Consider the following 17,414-nt stretch of genomic DNA (forward strand, 5'->3'; position numbering starts at 1 on the left):
TTTATCCACACAGGCTTTGATGATAGAGTTTACAAAAATAAAATTGCATACAGTTAATTATTGAGTCAGGAGAAAAAAGATTTTCTCACTTTTTATCTAATGTTTTGCTTTGTTTTTGAAACAGGATAACAAATACACATATAATAATGATATATGCAGAGTCTGCTGAAAAAAACACTATATAGTTTGTATAGGTTATTCACACAAAAACAACTTCTAAAAGTGTGTAAAAATGAACTGCAAAAAAGCTCATAACCAGCTTAGCACACAGGTGGGAAATGGCTTAGCAGCTGTAGCCACCTGGGAATTTAAGATACAGTATACAAGGTACACGGTTTTGGAAAGTACATCAAATGAGGGGCTGCATGTATTGCTAGCACAAATTTGGAGTGCGTAAGACATAAATGAACATCACTTTGCTTAGAAAAAAAATATTTTCTAAGCAAAGCACCATATTCCATGAATATTTGCACACTCTACTTTTGTGCTAGAAGTACATACAGTTGTGCTAATAAGTTTACATACCTTGGCAGAATTTTTGATTTCTTGGCTATTTTTCAGAGAATATGAATGATAACACAAAAACTTTTCTTTCATTCATGGTTAATGTTTGGCTGAAGCCATTTATTATCAATCAACTTTGTTTACTTTTTTTTAAATCATAATGACAACAGAAACTACCAAAATGGGAAGAAAGATGGCAACAATGATTTATGTTGGAGGACTTCCTGTGGGAGGAGCGTGAAGCAGACGTGCACGCTCAAGCTCTGTGAGAGAGAGCTGCCAAACCACCATACCCCGCCACCATAACTCCTATTGCCAGGGGGGTGAGAGCCCTGCCTGGGGAGGAAAAAGGTCATCTGGCAACGGAAGTCTAGCACAACCGATACTAGGCCGCCTGGTACCGGCCACACGCACACGCACTACACGAACTGCTCAGAGGCACGCCGGAGGAAGACCGCAGTTAAACTACAAATCACCACAGAGGTTGCCGTCAAAGTATCCAAGTGGTGAGCGGAACACGCTGCGCTACACAGGACGGGTGTGACAAACACCACCCGCGCAACTACAAAATTTACCGCTAAAGCCGCTGCTGCCTAAAGCTCTGGTTGGACCATGCTGCTGCACAATGGCTGCCCGTGACCATCACTAGCAGCGTTCTCTGCCCGGCGCCAGACGGGAGGTGTCTTGCCTGGAGCCGAGCAAGCTGAGGTACAGATGAGGAGGTCGAGCGCTGAAGTCCAAAAACGCCAGCCTGTCCATACGGAAACCGCAAGTATTACCCTTCTGTATAGGGGGTCCCAGTGCAGTTAAATGTGTGCCAGTCAAAGGAACTGTCTAAGGGACGATTGACTGATAGAAACTTGGCTCTGGAAAGGTATTGGGTACATTATAAAGTTAAAGTTTAGCCGCTGCAAGTGTCTATACAAAGTTGGGGTCAGAGCGCCCAGGTGATATTAAGTTTGCAGTGATACCCACCTCCACAAACTTTAAAGCCCTGAAGGGAAAGTTATGTAACGATATTGGAGCAGGACATACAAATCATATATAAAGATCTTTTGTCTTAACGCGCCAGAAGCCCTATCTAACTCTATAGCTGGGCAGCTACACCTACTATCTGGCAGAGTAATTCTAACCTAGCAAATAGATCTCTGGAAAGCCCCTGCAGGGATATTATTGTTCTTTTTTTCTCTTTCTTTGCACCTTACCAAGAACGTAACAACTGTTACGATGTCCTACGGTGCTATGGATTAAGCACAGCTCCAAAATAAGTGTATAGAGATCTATAAACAACACAGTAAAGCTTGCATACAAGAGTAATGAAGCCCTAAAGGAATACAGATCCCTGAAACCTGGGTTGAACGCTTGGATGGATATTTTCTTCTTTTTGAAAGTTTATATTGAGGCTATATAGAAAAGTCCTAAAAAGTTTGACTAAAAACCTGCAGACTTTGACATTTGCAATTTACAGGACATACTAGTATTCTGATGTGTTAACTGTATACTATATCTGGTAGTCCCCTGTGTATGCTAGGCTATACTCGGGCTGAAGCCGCAATTTATTTATCTAAGTGTGTATCTTTTTCAAAGGTGTGAAGGAGCTACTTATTGTGGCCTGTACAAGTATTCTGCTTTAGATATTAACTTGCAAAGTAGAGTTTACCTGATTAGAAAAACTTTTTCACAGTTTATGTTTATTCTGTGGAATCAATCTGAATTGCTCAGGTCTTAACAGGCTGTGTTAATTTTGTGCATTTTTTTTGAAAGGTTGAAGTCTTCACATTGTGTGTCAAACTAAAAAAGGCTATAGGATGTATTTAGCCCTCATACATAGTGCCAGGTGGTAAGACTGTCCTTGATTGGTTAAGTGATTAACAAATATATATCAGCTTCTTTATGTACAGTAGCAAGGTATAAGGTATTAACTGGTCAAAATAAAAGATAAGGGTAAGGGCAAGGAGAGGCAAGTTTAGAGTTCTCAGTCAAATCAGTGTGTATTAGGTTAATTTGAAAAGTTAAAAATCTGCATAGTTTGCTCTTTTCTAGATGGTGTAAATTTATCAAAATTGATCTAGTCCGTCATGTCCGCACAATTTTGTGTGAATATTGCAGATTATACCCGAACTGTTAAATGTATCTATAAGGTACTAAATTAAGGGTGTATGATATTCCAAATTCTTATGTTTTTTGCATATTTGAAAAAATATCTCTGAATTAGTAAGAGGAAGGGACACTTGAGATTCCTGACAAGGTACCACAGGTTAGGGTCTATGACGCCCTAGGGTGTAAGACGCATATGCTGATTTGTCCCTAAAGTGTAAAAACCCAAAGTAAATAGCGGTAGGAGTAAGCAGAGCCGAATTTAAAACCTATAGCCAAACCTTAATATATCAGGCTATCCTATAAGAAGGGGGTAGCACAGGCTAGGCTCTGTATAACAGGACTATTTGTATCGGAACAGCTACATTCTTAAATATTGTTTAAAAATAATAGGTCATCCTGAGGCTGCTTTATTCTTACGGTGTATCTTAATCAAAAGAAAGTAACAGGAATTAGCCCAGAACAGCAGAATAAATGGAGAAATATATTACAAATCCCAAAAGTAAATCTCCAGCTATGCCTATAAGGAGAGATAGAAAACAAAAGTCCTCACAAGAGAACATACAAGAGGTATCTATCAGAAGTCCCGAATTAAGTATGGAAAAACAACTAACTACAAATCAATTGGCAGATCTGATATTGCCGCAGTTTGAAATGATAAAAACAGAGATCTCAGTTCTGTCAAATGATATAAAGCAATTCTCTAATAGATTGGTGGAAGTTGAATCCAGAATTTCGAATGTAGAAGACAGACACCTTAAACAGGAGGCAGTACTAGACACACACTCAGATGAAATTAAAAACTTAAAAGCCAAAATTGAAGACCTGGAGGACCGGTCAAGGCGTAGTAATGTGCGGGTAATTGGTCTCCCCGAATCAAGAGAATTTGAGGATCTTTTATCATTTAGTGCGCACACACTACCAAAATTACTAGGCCTACAAGTAGCAGAGGGAAGCTTTCAAGTCGAGAGGGCACATAGAGTTGGCATAGTGAGACAGCTAAAAGATGGTAGTGTCCGACCCAGAATGGTCATGATAAAATACTTAAACTTTCAAGACAAAGTAAAAATTATGCAGTACTACAGAAAAGCCCAGACACTTACTATAAACACTAAACAGATTCTCCTATTTCAAGACTATTCAATTGAAACGTCAACAAAGAGGCGTGCGATGGCACCATTCTGCTCGGGACTAATCAGGGCAGGGTTGAAAGCGACCATGAAATACCCGGCAAAAATTACAGTGCTGGGCATGGATGGTGACATTGCACTGAATACAATTGAGGACGCAAAAGAGTTCTGCAGAGAAAATAATATAGAAGTGTAGAGTAAATTCTCAGCAGTATTTAGCTGCCTAAGTAGAGAGAGATGGCATTGGAGAACTGGTGGAGACTTCAGCGAAAGGGGGCAGGGGGGAGAGGGGATTATTTTTTTTTATTTTTTTTTTGTTTGTTTTTATTATCTCAGACAGCAAAATCAATAAAGAAAATAAATGATTAGTTCATTAAAATTAATTTCCTGGAACGTTGGCGGAATAACGTCCCCAATTAAGCGTAAAAATGTTCTTAAGGAAATCAGAAAACATAAGCCAGATATTATATTCCTCCAAGAATTACATCTAAAAAAAGCAGAGTTAGAAAAATTGAAAACAAACTGGATAGCCGAGATAATTGCAACGCCATGTGAGAAGCGTAAGAGAGGAGTAGCGTTAATGCTTGGAAGGGGGCTGTCATATTCGATTATTAAACAGGAATTAGATCCAGGTGGGAGATACATACTGTTACAGTTGAAATTAGACGATAAGATATGGACTCTATGTAATATATATGCACCAAATAACTGGGATTCTAAGTTTTGGGAGAAATTGAAAAAGGTCCTATCTCCATATATTGGCCAGAATTTGATCGTAGCCGGAGACTTTAATAATACTCTCTGCCCTGACCTAGATAGATACAAAGTTCGCCGGAGAGCAGCTAATTATAGGGAAGCTAAGCAGTTGCAGAGCTTCATTGGTATACTAAAACTAAGGGATGTGTGGCGTATTCAACATCCTGACGCTCGTGAATTTACCTGCGAATCAGGCGGGCACAAAATTTTTTCCAGAATAGACATGTTTCTAGTAGATGAGCAGACCATGAAACTTAACACTGAATCACAGATCTCGGAAATAGTGCTGTCAGACCATGCGATTATTGGATTTAGGATAGTGTTGAGTGTTCCCTCCAAAAAAACAGCAAGTACTTTTCGTTTTCCTCATTATATGATCAACAATATACAATTTGAAAATTGGCTAAAACAAAAATGGAGGGAATACTACACACAAAATCAGGAATATGCAAATAAGATTGAGGTGCTATGGGAAGCGGGCAAAGCGGTCATACGTGGTGAGGTGAAATCATATATGATTAAAAGAAATAGGAGAAATAAGGCGAGAGAAGTCCAGTTGTCAAACCAACTCAGAAATAAATACGCTAATTATCTTAGATCACCCAATCAGGACACCTGGGACAAGTATAAAGAAGCTAGAGTGGAAAGGGAATGTTTTCTAAAAAAGAATGGAATACAGGAAGAGTTAAAAAACAGAGCTAATCTTCAGGGTTTTCAGGGTATATCTGCAAAGCATTTGGCCAGATTAGTCAAATTTAGGAAGAAATCAAATCAAATCCTTGCTATTAGAGCAGGAGAGAAGCTGGCCACCAATTCAGATGAGATCAGGAAAATATTCTTTGATTATTATAGCAGACTTTATGCAAAGGAGGAGGTGGACATAACACAGAAAGAGCAATTCTGGCTGGGATTGGATATCCCTCAAATCTCACAGGAGGCGTTACAAAAGATAAACGCTCCTATTACTGAGTCGGAAATACTAGACGTTATAAAAAGGTCTAAAGCTGGTAAAGCTCCAGGACCAGACGGTCTATCGGCAGAATTTTATAAAATAATGGCAGCTGAGATATCTCCCACTCTATCTAGTCTATATAACCAATTTTATGTCCAGAAAGACATGAAGTCAATCTATTTTTCTGACTCAGTAGTAACCTTAATTCATAAAAAAGCAAAGGATCCAACTAATGTCGCATCATATCGCCCGATTTCGCTCCTAAATCAGGATTACAAAATCTTAATGTCCCTTATTGCAAATAGATTGAAGAACTCTATTACAGACATCATACACCCTGACCAGGCAGGCTTTATCCCAGGAAGAAACTCAGTGCGCAACATGCGCAGAGTCCTCACCACTGTGGATTACCTCTATCGGATCGGCCAGGACGCCGGGAACAAACATCAAGGGGCAGATATAGCATTAGTCACTGTGGATGCTGAAAAGGCTTTTGACTCAATCATTTGGGACCATCTATTAAATGCATTGAGAAAGTTTGGTTTCTCCGGCGCCCTGGTCGATCTGATCGGGTTAGTCTACAACAAACCTAGATCTCAATTGCTCATCAATGGCGAGCTATCACAGAACATCACCCTAGGTAAAGGTACACGCCAGGGATGCCCCCTATCACCACTACTTTTCGACATCGCACTGGAACCATTAGCTATTTATCTCAGAAAGCACCTATCACCAGTCTTAATAGGGAAACAGAAAGTATCCATATCATTATATGCTGACGATCTACTAATATTCCTCCAAGATACCAGACAGAGTATACCCCGCTTTATGGAAATAATAAGAATATTCAGCTCATTTTCTGGGTACAAAATTAATATTAACAAATCAGAAATTCTGTGGATCAGAAAAGATAAAAACAGCTATGCAGATAAGTTTAAAGAAGTACAAAGTATTAATTACTTAGGCATTAAGATTAGCAAGAATCCCGCACAATGGTATCAGCTTAACTATAAAGAGATATTTCAAAATCTAAACCATGATCTAGCAAAGTGGAACTTATATTATCTATCTATTTCAGCTCGCATAAATGTTATAAAATCAATTATATTCCCAAAATTCTTGTTTTTGTTACAGAATCTACCCTTGTTACTGCAGAAAAAGGATATTGACAGATATAATAAGGCATGTGCCTTCTTTATCTGGGGGAAAAGGACGACACGCATTGCATTTAATAAGCTAGCGCAGGAGAAGCAGTTTGGGGGCTTTGCATGTCCTAATATAAAGCATTATAATATAGTCTCGTTGGTCAAATTTGCCGTAGACTGGCTCAGTAAAGCAGATTACGTTACCTATTACAATCAGGAAACAGAATTAATTAAGCCATTCAACCTGCAGGCTATTTTACACTATCCCCACAAACAATTACCAAGCAATGTTAGCAGACTAACAACCATCGTGAACATAGTGTCTGCGTGGCAGAAATACTGTAAATTATTAGGTATAGAATATCAAATCTCTAGCCAGCTCCCGATCTGTGGTAACCCAGCATTTTCACCAGGCTATAGCAATGAGTTATTTTATGTATGGGAAAGTAAAGGGCTGACACAGTTATCTCAACTGAAAGAATCACAAAGAGGCCCAATCAGATCGTTTGCAAGCGTGGCAAGTGAGTATAATCTGCCATCTAAACACTTTTACGCATATTTGCAGGTTCGCCATCTCATAAATGACTATGAAAAAAGGTTTGGTGAGAATTGGGCACAGACAAACATTGAGCCAGGCATTACATTATACAAAGCGGGCATCCGCTCAATATCAGTCTGGTATCAGTTTATTATGGTATAGGAAGGAGAATCACATATTAACCAGATCAAACAAAAAATGGTAAAGTACTTCCCACAACTCCAGGATAAAGATATAACAGACAGCGTAAGGAGAACAATAGAAGCAACAGATAGAATCAATTTAAGGGAGTCTCAATATAAGGTCATAAACAATTTCTACCTAACCCCAGCCAGAATTGCTAAATGGTCTCAACTTCATACGGTCTGCCCTAAATGTTATAGGGCAAACGCGGATATAGCGCATTATTTCTGGAGTTGCCCAAAGATCCGGCAATTCTGGAGCAAAATCCAATATTGGATAAATAGAAATATAAACGACACGATAGAATTGGATGTAAAGCATGTTTTTTTTCTGTACCCAGGACATAATATAGGAGCCAGATTATTTATAAATACAGCGATTTTGACTGCAAGAAATGAAATATGCAAAAAGTGGAAGCATAGAAATTCTCCGTCTTTAAATGAATTCGTAAATCACATGAGAAGCCAGATTATGATAGAGACAATAGTACTGGATAAAGGGACAGAAAACCCGGTCACAATATTTTTTAAGAAGTGGAAAAAGTACATCTTCGGATTATCTACTGTAGTTCAGTATCACATTTTATCCAGATTTCAAAACTCCATACCCTTTCTAGAATTAGTTGTAGATGGCTCATTACCCTCAAATTGGATACGTAGGTAGGAAGATATGGAAAAGGACAGGAACTTTAAAGGAAGGGGGAAAAAAAAAAGAGAAAAGGGAATTTTTTTTTTTTTCTCTCCCCCCTTGCCCCCTCCCTGGGCAGTGTCGTTAACATTTTCAGATTCCTTGTGGTTGTTTCCGTTGTTCGATTTAATTTATTATGGGAGGGCTAGGTTTAGCCTCCCTGGGGGAAAGTAAGCTAAATAAGTCAGATATAGAACAGGAAACCTTAAGAATCTGGATAAGGAATAGCTTAATTCATTCGATGTGTATGTGTGTGTAAACAGAAGTTTATTTATAGAAGGTTTGAGAAGGAAAAGGAAAATGGTAGTGGAGGGAGAAGCTAAGATATTTTGGCAAATTTAATTTGTTACATGTGGAAAGAGGTGGAAAGGGCACGCAAATTGGAAATGTCTTTTCATATAGTATTTAAGATGTGATTTCATACTGATTGTAAAAGAGACAGATATATGTGGATTTTCTTTCTGGAATGTAATGTATTTTTTTTAGCTTCACCCTCAATAAAAAGAATTATTATTAAAAAAAAAAGAAACTACCAAAATGACCCTGATAAAAAGTTTACATACCCCAGTTCTTAATACCGTGTATTGCCCCCTTTAACATTAATGACAGCTTGAAGTGTTTTGTGGTATTTGTGGATGAGGCTCTTTATCTTCTCTGCCTATTCTTCCTGGCAAAAAGCCTCCAGTTCCTGTAAATTCTTGGGCTGTCTTGCATGAACTGCACGTTTGAGATCTCCCCAGAGTGGCTCAATGATATTGAGGTCAGGAGACTGAGATGGCCACTCCAGAACCTTCAATTTATTCTGCTGTAGCCAATGACAGGTCGACTTGGCCTTGTGTTTAGGATCATTGTCATGTTGAAATGTCCAAGTACATCCCATGCGCAGCTTCCGGGCTGATGAATGCAAATTTTCCTGCAGTATTTTTTGATAACATACTTACTGCATTCATCTTGTCATCAATTCTGGCCAAATTTCCTGTGCCTTTGTAGCTCACACATCCCCAAAACATCAGCGATCCACCTCTGTTTCACAGTAAGAATGGTGTACCTTTCATCATAGACCTTGTTGACTCCAAATGTAGCGTTTATGGTTGTGGCCAAAAAACTCAATTTTGGTCTCATCACTCAAAATGACTTTGTGCCCGAAAGTTTTGAGGCTTGTGTCTGTGCTGTTTAGCGTATTGTAAGCGGGATACTTTGAGGCATTTGCGTAGTAATGGCTTTCTTCTGGCGACTCGACCATGCAGCCCATCTTTCTTCAAGTGCCTCCTTATTGTGCATCTTGAAACAGCCACACCACATGTTTTCAGAGAGTCCTGTATTTCACCTGAAGATATTTGTGGGTTTTTCTTTGCATCCTGAACAATTTTCCTGGCAGTTGTGGCTGACATTTTAGTTGGTCTACCTGACCGTGGTTTGGTTTCCACAGAACCCCTCATTTTCCACTTCTTGATTAGAGTTTGAACACTGCTGATTGGCATTCTCAATTCCTTGGATATCTTTTTATATCCCTTTCCTGTTTAATACAGTTCAACTACCTTTTCCCGGAGATCCTTTGACAATTCTTTTGCTTTCCCCATGACTCAGAATCCAGAAACATCAGTGCAGCACTGGATGAAAGATGCAAGGGTCTGTCAGGAGTCCAGAAACTCATTGACCTTTTATATACACACACACTAATTACAAGCAAACAAATCACAGGTGAGGATGGTTACCTTTAATAGCCATTCAAATCCCTTTGTGTCAACTTGTGTGCATGTTATCAGGCCAAAATCACCAGGGTATGTAAACTTTTGATCAGGGTCATTTGGGTAGTTTCTGTTGTCATTGTGATTTAAAAAGAGGAAACACAGTTGATTGATAATAAATGACTTCAGCCAAACACTAACCATGAGTGAAAGAAAAGTTTTTGTGCTATCATTCATATTCTCTGAAAAATGGCCAAGAAATCATAAATTTGGCCAGGGTATGTAAACTTATGAGCATAACTGTATAGCCCCTCATTTGATGCGTCAGGGGGTATACTTTCTACAAATGGATACTTTATGTACCATAATTTAACTTCCCAGGTGGCTAGAGCTGTTTAACTGCAGATATGGCAACCTTAAAAATCTTATTTAAAAATTGTCTTTAAACATTTAGGGGTGATTTCTACAATTAGACAGCTCTAGCCACCTGGGAATTTAAGATACAGTATACAAGTTTTGGAAAGTACACCCCTTGGTACATCAAATGAGGGGCTGCATGTATTGGTAGCACAAATTTGGAGTGCGTAAGATATAAAGGAACATTTTGCTTTGTTTAATTTTTTATTTTATTTTTTACAAGTGTGATATTCGCTTATTTGTTGCACACTTCAGATATGTGATACAAATAAAACCTCATTTGATGCAGCCTGGGGTGTAAGTTCTAAAAATATATAGTTTTGTTGTCATATCTTAACTTCCCAGGCAGCTGAAGCTGTTTAATTGCTGGCAACAAAACATTAAATTTAAAGATGCTTTTTGTTAAGGTCTATCAAATTGACGCATTGGCAATAAAACAGTAGAAAAACACAGTGAAATATTCTCAATTTCTGCTTATTTTAGACAGGTTACCTACTGCAAATATTTAGCAACACAGCTTTTGATGATAGAGTTTAGAAAAATAAAATTACAAACTATTTCTCTTGTAAGGTGTATCCAGTCCACGGGTTCATCCATTACTTGTGGGATATTCTCCTTCCCAACAGGAAGTTGCAAGAGGACACCCAAAGGAGAGCTGTCTATATAGCTCCTCCCCTAACTGCCACCCCCAGTCATTCTCTTGCAACTCTCGACAAGAAAGGAAGAATCAAGAGATATGAGGTGACTTAGTGTAGTTTTACCTTCAATCAAGAGTTTGTTATTTTTAAACGGTACCGGCGTTGTACTGTTTTACTCTCAGGCAGAAATTAGAAGAAGAATTCTGCCTGGAGGTTTGATGATCTTAGCGGTTTGTAACTAAGGTCCATTGCTGTTCTCACACATAACTGAAGAATATGGGAAAACTTCAGTTGGGGGAACGGTCTGCAGATTACCTGCTTTGTGGTATGTTCAGTATTTTTATTTCTAGAGAGATGAATAAGTTCTAGAAAATGCTGACAGAGCCTTGTGTATTTGTGGTAAGCCTGATGCAGTGATTTAACAGCGACTGGGATCATACTTACAAAACATGGTAATACTTATGTTAATAATCATATTGCTTAGTGACAAAACGTTTACATGATTTCATAAATAGGACGTTTTTTTCTCTGAGGGAGATAAGTCTTTATTTGGGGCCTAGTTTCCATATGGCTAGTCAGATACTCCTAGGAGTATTTTCTTAAGGCCCCACTGGCATCCAGTACATGGTGGGAGGGGCATATTTTAGCACTCTAATTGCGCAGTTTTAATTCAGACTGAGACATCCAGCTTCCCTAGAGGAGTCCTCTGGCATCTGAGGACCATTTTAAAGGGGTTATTTCTGCACAAAATCGTATTTGAGGGCAGGTAGGAGCCTCAGCAGAGCTGTGGCAAGGTGCTCAATTGACTTTTAACGTTTTTTAACGTTTTTCAATCCGGTTTGGGGCCTAAGGGGTTAATCATCCATTTGCAAGTGGGTGCAATGTTGCTTTAGTCCCTTACACACACTGTAAAAATTTCAAAGACTTTACTGTATTTTTACACTGCTTTGCAGTTTAAGTGCCAGTTTTTTTCTCTTAATGGCACAGTAGCGTTTTTGTTTAATTGCTGTTTCACCTTTATTAAAGTGTTTTCCAAGCTGGCTTGTCTCATTACTAGTCTGTTAAACATGTCTGACATAGAGGAAACTCCTTGTTCAATATGTTTGGAAGCCATTGTGGAACCCCCTCTTAGAATGTGTACCAAATGTACTGATATTTTCATATTATGGCGCTTAATTATCTCCAGGGGATTCTCTGACTGAAAAGAGGGAGATTATGCCATCTAGCTCTCCCCATGTGTCAGAACCTATAACTCCTGCTCAAGTGACGCCAAGTACATCTAGCGCGTCTAATTCTTTTACCTTACAGGACATGGAGGCAGTTATGAATGCTACCCTCTCAGAGGTATTCTCCAAACTGCCAGGGTTACAAGGAAAGCGAGAAAGCTCTGGGGCTAGAACTAATACAGAGCTTTCTGACGCTTTAATGCCTGTGTCCGATATACCCTCACAATGCTCAGAAGCCGAGGCAGGTGAGCTTCTATCTGTGGATGACATTTCAGACTCAGGGAGGGCGTTACTTCAGTCTGATTCTGAAATGACAGCGTTTAAATTTAAGCTTGAACACCTCCGCTTATTGCTTAGGGAGGTTTTAGCGACTCTGGATGACTGTGACCCCATTGTGGTTCTAGAGAAATTGTGTAAAATGGACAAATACTTTGCAGTGCCTCTTTATACTGATGTTTTGCCAGTCCCTAAGAGGTTTTCGGAAATTATTACTAAGGAATGGGATAGACCAGGTGTGCCGTTCTCTCCCCCTCCTACTTTCAAAAAAATGTTTCCCATAGATGCCGCCATACGGGACTCGTGGCAGATGGTTCCTAAGGTGGAGGGAGCAGTCTCTACCCTAGCTAAGCGTACAACTATCCCCGTTGCCAGAGTGGACTATAGTGACTACAGATGCCAGCCTTCTGGGCTGGGGCGCGGTCTGGAACTCCCTGAAGGCTCAGGGTTCATGGACTCAGGAGGAAGCCCTCCTTCCGATAAATATTCTGGAACTGAGAGCAATATTCAATGCTCTTCAGGCTTGGCCTCAACTAGCTGCGGTCAGGTTCATCAGATTTCAGTCGGACAATATCACGACTGTAGCTTATATCAACCATCAGGGGGGAACTAGAAGCCCCCTGGCAATGTTGGAGGTTTCAAAGATAATTCTATGGGCAGAGGTTCACTCTTGCCATCTCTCAGCTATCCATATCCCAGGAGTAGAGAACTGGGAGGCGCATTTTCTAAGTCGGCAGACTTTTCATCCGGGGGAGTGGGAGCTCCATCCGGAGGTATTTGCCCAGCTGATTCAACTATGGGGCAAACCAGAACTGGATCTGATGGCGTCTCGTTAGAACGCCAAGCTTCCTTGTTACGGGTCCAGGTCAAGGGATCCCCAGGCAGCGCTGATAGATGCTCTAGCAGCGCCCTGGTCCTTCAGCCTGGCTTATGTGTTCCCACCATTTCCTCTCCTCCCTCGTCTGATTGCCAAGATCAAGCAGGAGAGAGCTTCTGTGATTTTGATAGCACCTGCGTGGCCACGCAGGACTTGGTATGCAGATCTGGTGGACATGTCATCCCTTCCACCATGGTCTCTACTCCAAGGTCCATTCAAACATCCAAATCTAATTTCTCTGCGGCTGACTGCTTGGAGATTGAACGCTTGATTTTATCAAAACGTGGTTTCTCTGAGTCGGTTATTGATACCTTAATTCAGGCTCGAAAGCCTGTCACCAGGAAAATCTATCATAAGATATGGTGTAAATATCTTCATTGGTGTGAATCCAAGGGTTACTCATGGAGTAAAGTCAGGATTCCTAGGATATTATCCTTTCTCCAAGAAGGATTGGAGAAGGGATTGTCAGCTAGTTCCTTAAAGGGACAGATTTCTGCTCTGTCTATTCTTCTACACAAGCGTCTGGCAGATGTTCCAGACGTTCAGGCGTTTTGTCAGGCTTTAGTTAGAATCAAGCCTGTGTTTAAACTTATTGCTCCACCATGGAGTTTAAATTTAGTTCTTAAAGTTCTTCAAGGGGTTCCGTTTGAACCTCTGCATTCCATAGATATCAAGCTTTTATCTTGGAAAGTTCTGTTTTTGGTAGCTATCTCTTCGGCTTGAAGAGTTTCAGAGTTATCTGCCTTACAGTGTGATTCCCCTTATCTGATCTTCCATGCAGATAAGGTAGTTTTGCGTACCAAACCTGGGTTTCTTCCTAAGGTGGTATCTAATAAGAATATCAATCAGGAGATTGTTGTTCCGTCACTGTGTCCTAATCCTTCTTCAAAGAAGGAACGTCTATTACACAATCTTGACGTGGTTCGTGCTTTAAAGTTTTATTTACAAGCTGCTAAGGATTTTCGTCAAACATCTGCATTGTTTGTTGTCTACTCTGGACAGAGGAGAGGCCAAAAGGCTTCGGCATCTTCTCTTTCTTTTTGGCTGAGAAGCATAATCCGTTTAGCTTATGAGACTGCTGGCCAGCAGCCTCCTGAAAGAATTACAGCTCATTCCACTAAAGCGGTAGCTTCCTCATGGACTTTTAAAAATGAGGCCTCTGTTGAACAGATTTGTAAGGCGGCGACTTGGTCTTCGCTTCATACTTTTTCTAAATTCTACAAATTTGATACTTTTGCTTCCTCGGAGGCTATTTTTGGGAGAAAGGTCTTGCAGGTAGTGGTGCCTTCCGTTTAAGTTCCTGCCTTGTCCCTCCCTTCATCCGTGTCCTAAAGCTTTGGTATTAGTATCCCACAAGTAATGGATGAACCCGTGGACTGGATACACCTTACAAGAGAAAACAAAATTTATGCTTACCTGATAAATTTCTTTCTCTTGTGGTGTATCCAGTCCACGGCCCGCCCTGTCACTTTAAGGCAGGTGTTTTTTATTTTTAAACTACAGTCACCACTGCACCCTATAGTTTCTCCTTTTTTCTTGCTTGTCTTCGGTCGAATGACTGGGAGTGGCAGTTAGGGGAGGAGCTATATAGACAGCTCTGCTTTGGGTGTCCTCTTGCAACTTCCTTTTGGGAAGGAGAATATCCCACAAGTAATGGATGAACCCGTGGATTGGATACACCACAAGAGAAAGAAATTTATCAGGTAAGCATAAATTTTGTTTTTTTATTGAGTGTGGAGTAAAAAAATACACTTTTTTAATATTTTATGCTTTATTTTTAAAACCTGTTGAGACATACACATATAATAATGGTATATTTGTAATGTGCTTGGTCTGCTGAAAAAAACAATATCTAGTTTGTATAGTTTATTCACACAAACTTTACTTCTAAAAGTGTTTAAACGTGAACTGCAACAAAAAGCTCAAAGCCAGCTTAGCACACAGGTGGGAAATGGCTTAGCAGCCAAAGGGTTCATTGAAAAATTAATTTATTTTGTGATGGTAAGAGTCCACAAGCCCCACACTTTCTTTTTAATCAGATGGCGGCAGTACTTTGCACTTCTTTGTCTTTCCTTCTTTTCTTTTTTTCCTCATCTACTTGGCTATATGTTTGACTGAGTATCATGGGAAGTGGGAGGGATTTAAAACACTTGTATGTTGGGGTGTCTTTTGCCTTTTCCTAGTCTTCAGGAGGGCAGTATTCCCTCAAGTGATGACTCATGGACTCTCATCATCATGAAAGTAATTTATTTATCAGGTAAGCATAAATTTGTTTTTTAATTAAAGTGATAAGGAAATAAGTGCTGTAGATGAGCAATGAAAATGGCTGATTATAATCACCTCAACATCTAAAAGGCTGTTAACATGCAGATAATTATAAAACAATTGGTTATCAACCCATTAATTTGATAAAATAAAGGTTTTACAAGAAATACTGGTATGCAAAAGATGCATATGGTTACATACCCCCTGTATATTAATATCCAATATATATATTCTGCTATAAATACACGGGCAATGCCTCCTAAATGTGTCCTTTTAAAACACTTATTCAGTCTTATCATTTCCTGCTTTTGACTAATTCAAACATCGTCCCTCTTTCCTGCCAACTCTTCCTATATCAGTCTATTTGTCTTTGTAACCTAACACATTTTGTAAGTAACAGCAGCACTATTTTTCATTTTTTGTGTATGCAAGTGTGACTCTTATGTAAATTATAAAAAAATCACATAGCTGATCACAATTCTTCCCGAAATGTTTCAACTAAATTCACCATTAAAGACTATAAGAGTTTTTTTTTGTAGATAAATCATTTGAAAAGCTTTTTTAATGGATTGTGATAATTTCCATCATGTTTAGATGTTCGTCAACTGAAGTGCATAAAATCATAAATTTTTCATTTATTTAGTTGCTAAAATTATTTAATCATTTTTGTATATATAAAAAAAAATCCATTGTGTCCTTTAATACGAAAAATGTGAACATCCCAGTTTTAGACCATTTAGGACTTCTTAAATTTGTAATGTTTTTTTCAAATGAAATCTAAACTTTTTTAAGTAGTGACTTTATACATGTGTAACAATTCTGCAACATAATTAAAGATTTATTATGCAATTTTTAAGGAAATACTTGCTTAATAATAGTTTTTAATATATGGGGGTAGATTTATCATAGTTGCAAGCGACCATGATACGATGTAACGTATTATGTCCGCTGCACATCGATAAATGCTGACATCATAAGCTGTCTGCATTTATCATTGAACCAGCAGTTCTTGTGAACTGCTGGTGCAATGCCGCCCCCTGCAGATTCGCGGCCAGTCCCCCGTATTCGATCGGGTTGATGTCTGTCCGCGGCTTCAGAGCAGGTGGACAAGTTATGGAGCAGCGGTCTTTAGACCGCTGCTTCATAACTGCTGTTTCCGGCGAGCCTGAAGGCTCGCGTGGAAACAGGGGCATCAAGCTCCATACGGAGCTTGATAAATCGGCCCCATGGACTTGGAAATGTATATCATATTCAAATCCCTTAAAGAAACATTGAAGTCAAAATAAATCTTTCATAATTTAGATAGAGAGTACAATTTTAAATAAATTTCTCCTTTACGTCTGTTTTAAAATGTAGCTCTTTCTTTTGGTATCCTTTTGTTGAATCCTTACTACTTTCCAGAAGAGCATACTGAAGTAGACTCAGGAATGTGTTCATGTTTTGAGCACTATATGATAGTGGACAATATCACAAACATTGTTGCAAAACTGTTGTCATATGAATAGAGACTTTTATCTGTCAGTATTTTAAATTTAAATGGAGAGTCTATTAGAATATATCTACAAATTAATCTTATTAATTATATCTACAGATTAATCTTTTTTTGTTACTGTTTTTAGGTTGGCTCCTATCTGAAAACCCCTAAATATCCAATATGGTTGATCTGCAGTGAAAGCCACTTTAGTATTATGTTTTGCTTGAAAAAGGAGTTAATGAATGATTGGAAGATTGAAAGAAAATTTGATCTTTATTACTATGATGGACTCGCCAATCAGCAGGAGGAAATCCGCCTAACAATCGGTCAGTGACATACCTGTAGAAAAAGAAAGTAACCTTTTTACAGAAATAGTTTTTACCCACATTTATTTAGATCAAGCAAAGTAAAACCATTTTCACTAGAATTGTTGTGCTAATACACATGAATACATTTTTTTAAATTTGTGACACATTGTTGCCCATTAAAAAGTCTTATTTGTGATGTGAACCATTTAACATTCAAATTTATTTTTAGCTTTGTGTTCTTACAAGCTAAATA

General features: G+C 38.9%; 1 protein-coding gene across 1 annotated transcript in view; it reads left to right on the top strand.

Moving 5' to 3' along the window:
* MINDY4 (MINDY lysine 48 deubiquitinase 4) overlaps positions 1 to 17,414 on the top strand; it is a 400,337-nt gene that overhangs the window by 365,245 nt on the left and 17,678 nt on the right. Inside the window, exon 16 of the mRNA XM_053713744.1 lies at positions 16,999 to 17,179. Coding sequence (XP_053569719.1) covers positions 16,999 to 17,179 — 181 coding nt within the window. The remainder of the gene's footprint in view (positions 1 to 16,998; positions 17,180 to 17,414) is intronic.

The sequence above is a fragment of the Bombina bombina genome, chromosome 5 (assembly GCF_027579735.1).
Source record: "Bombina bombina isolate aBomBom1 chromosome 5, aBomBom1.pri, whole genome shotgun sequence".
NCBI lineage: Eukaryota > Metazoa > Chordata > Amphibia > Anura > Bombinatoridae > Bombina > Bombina bombina.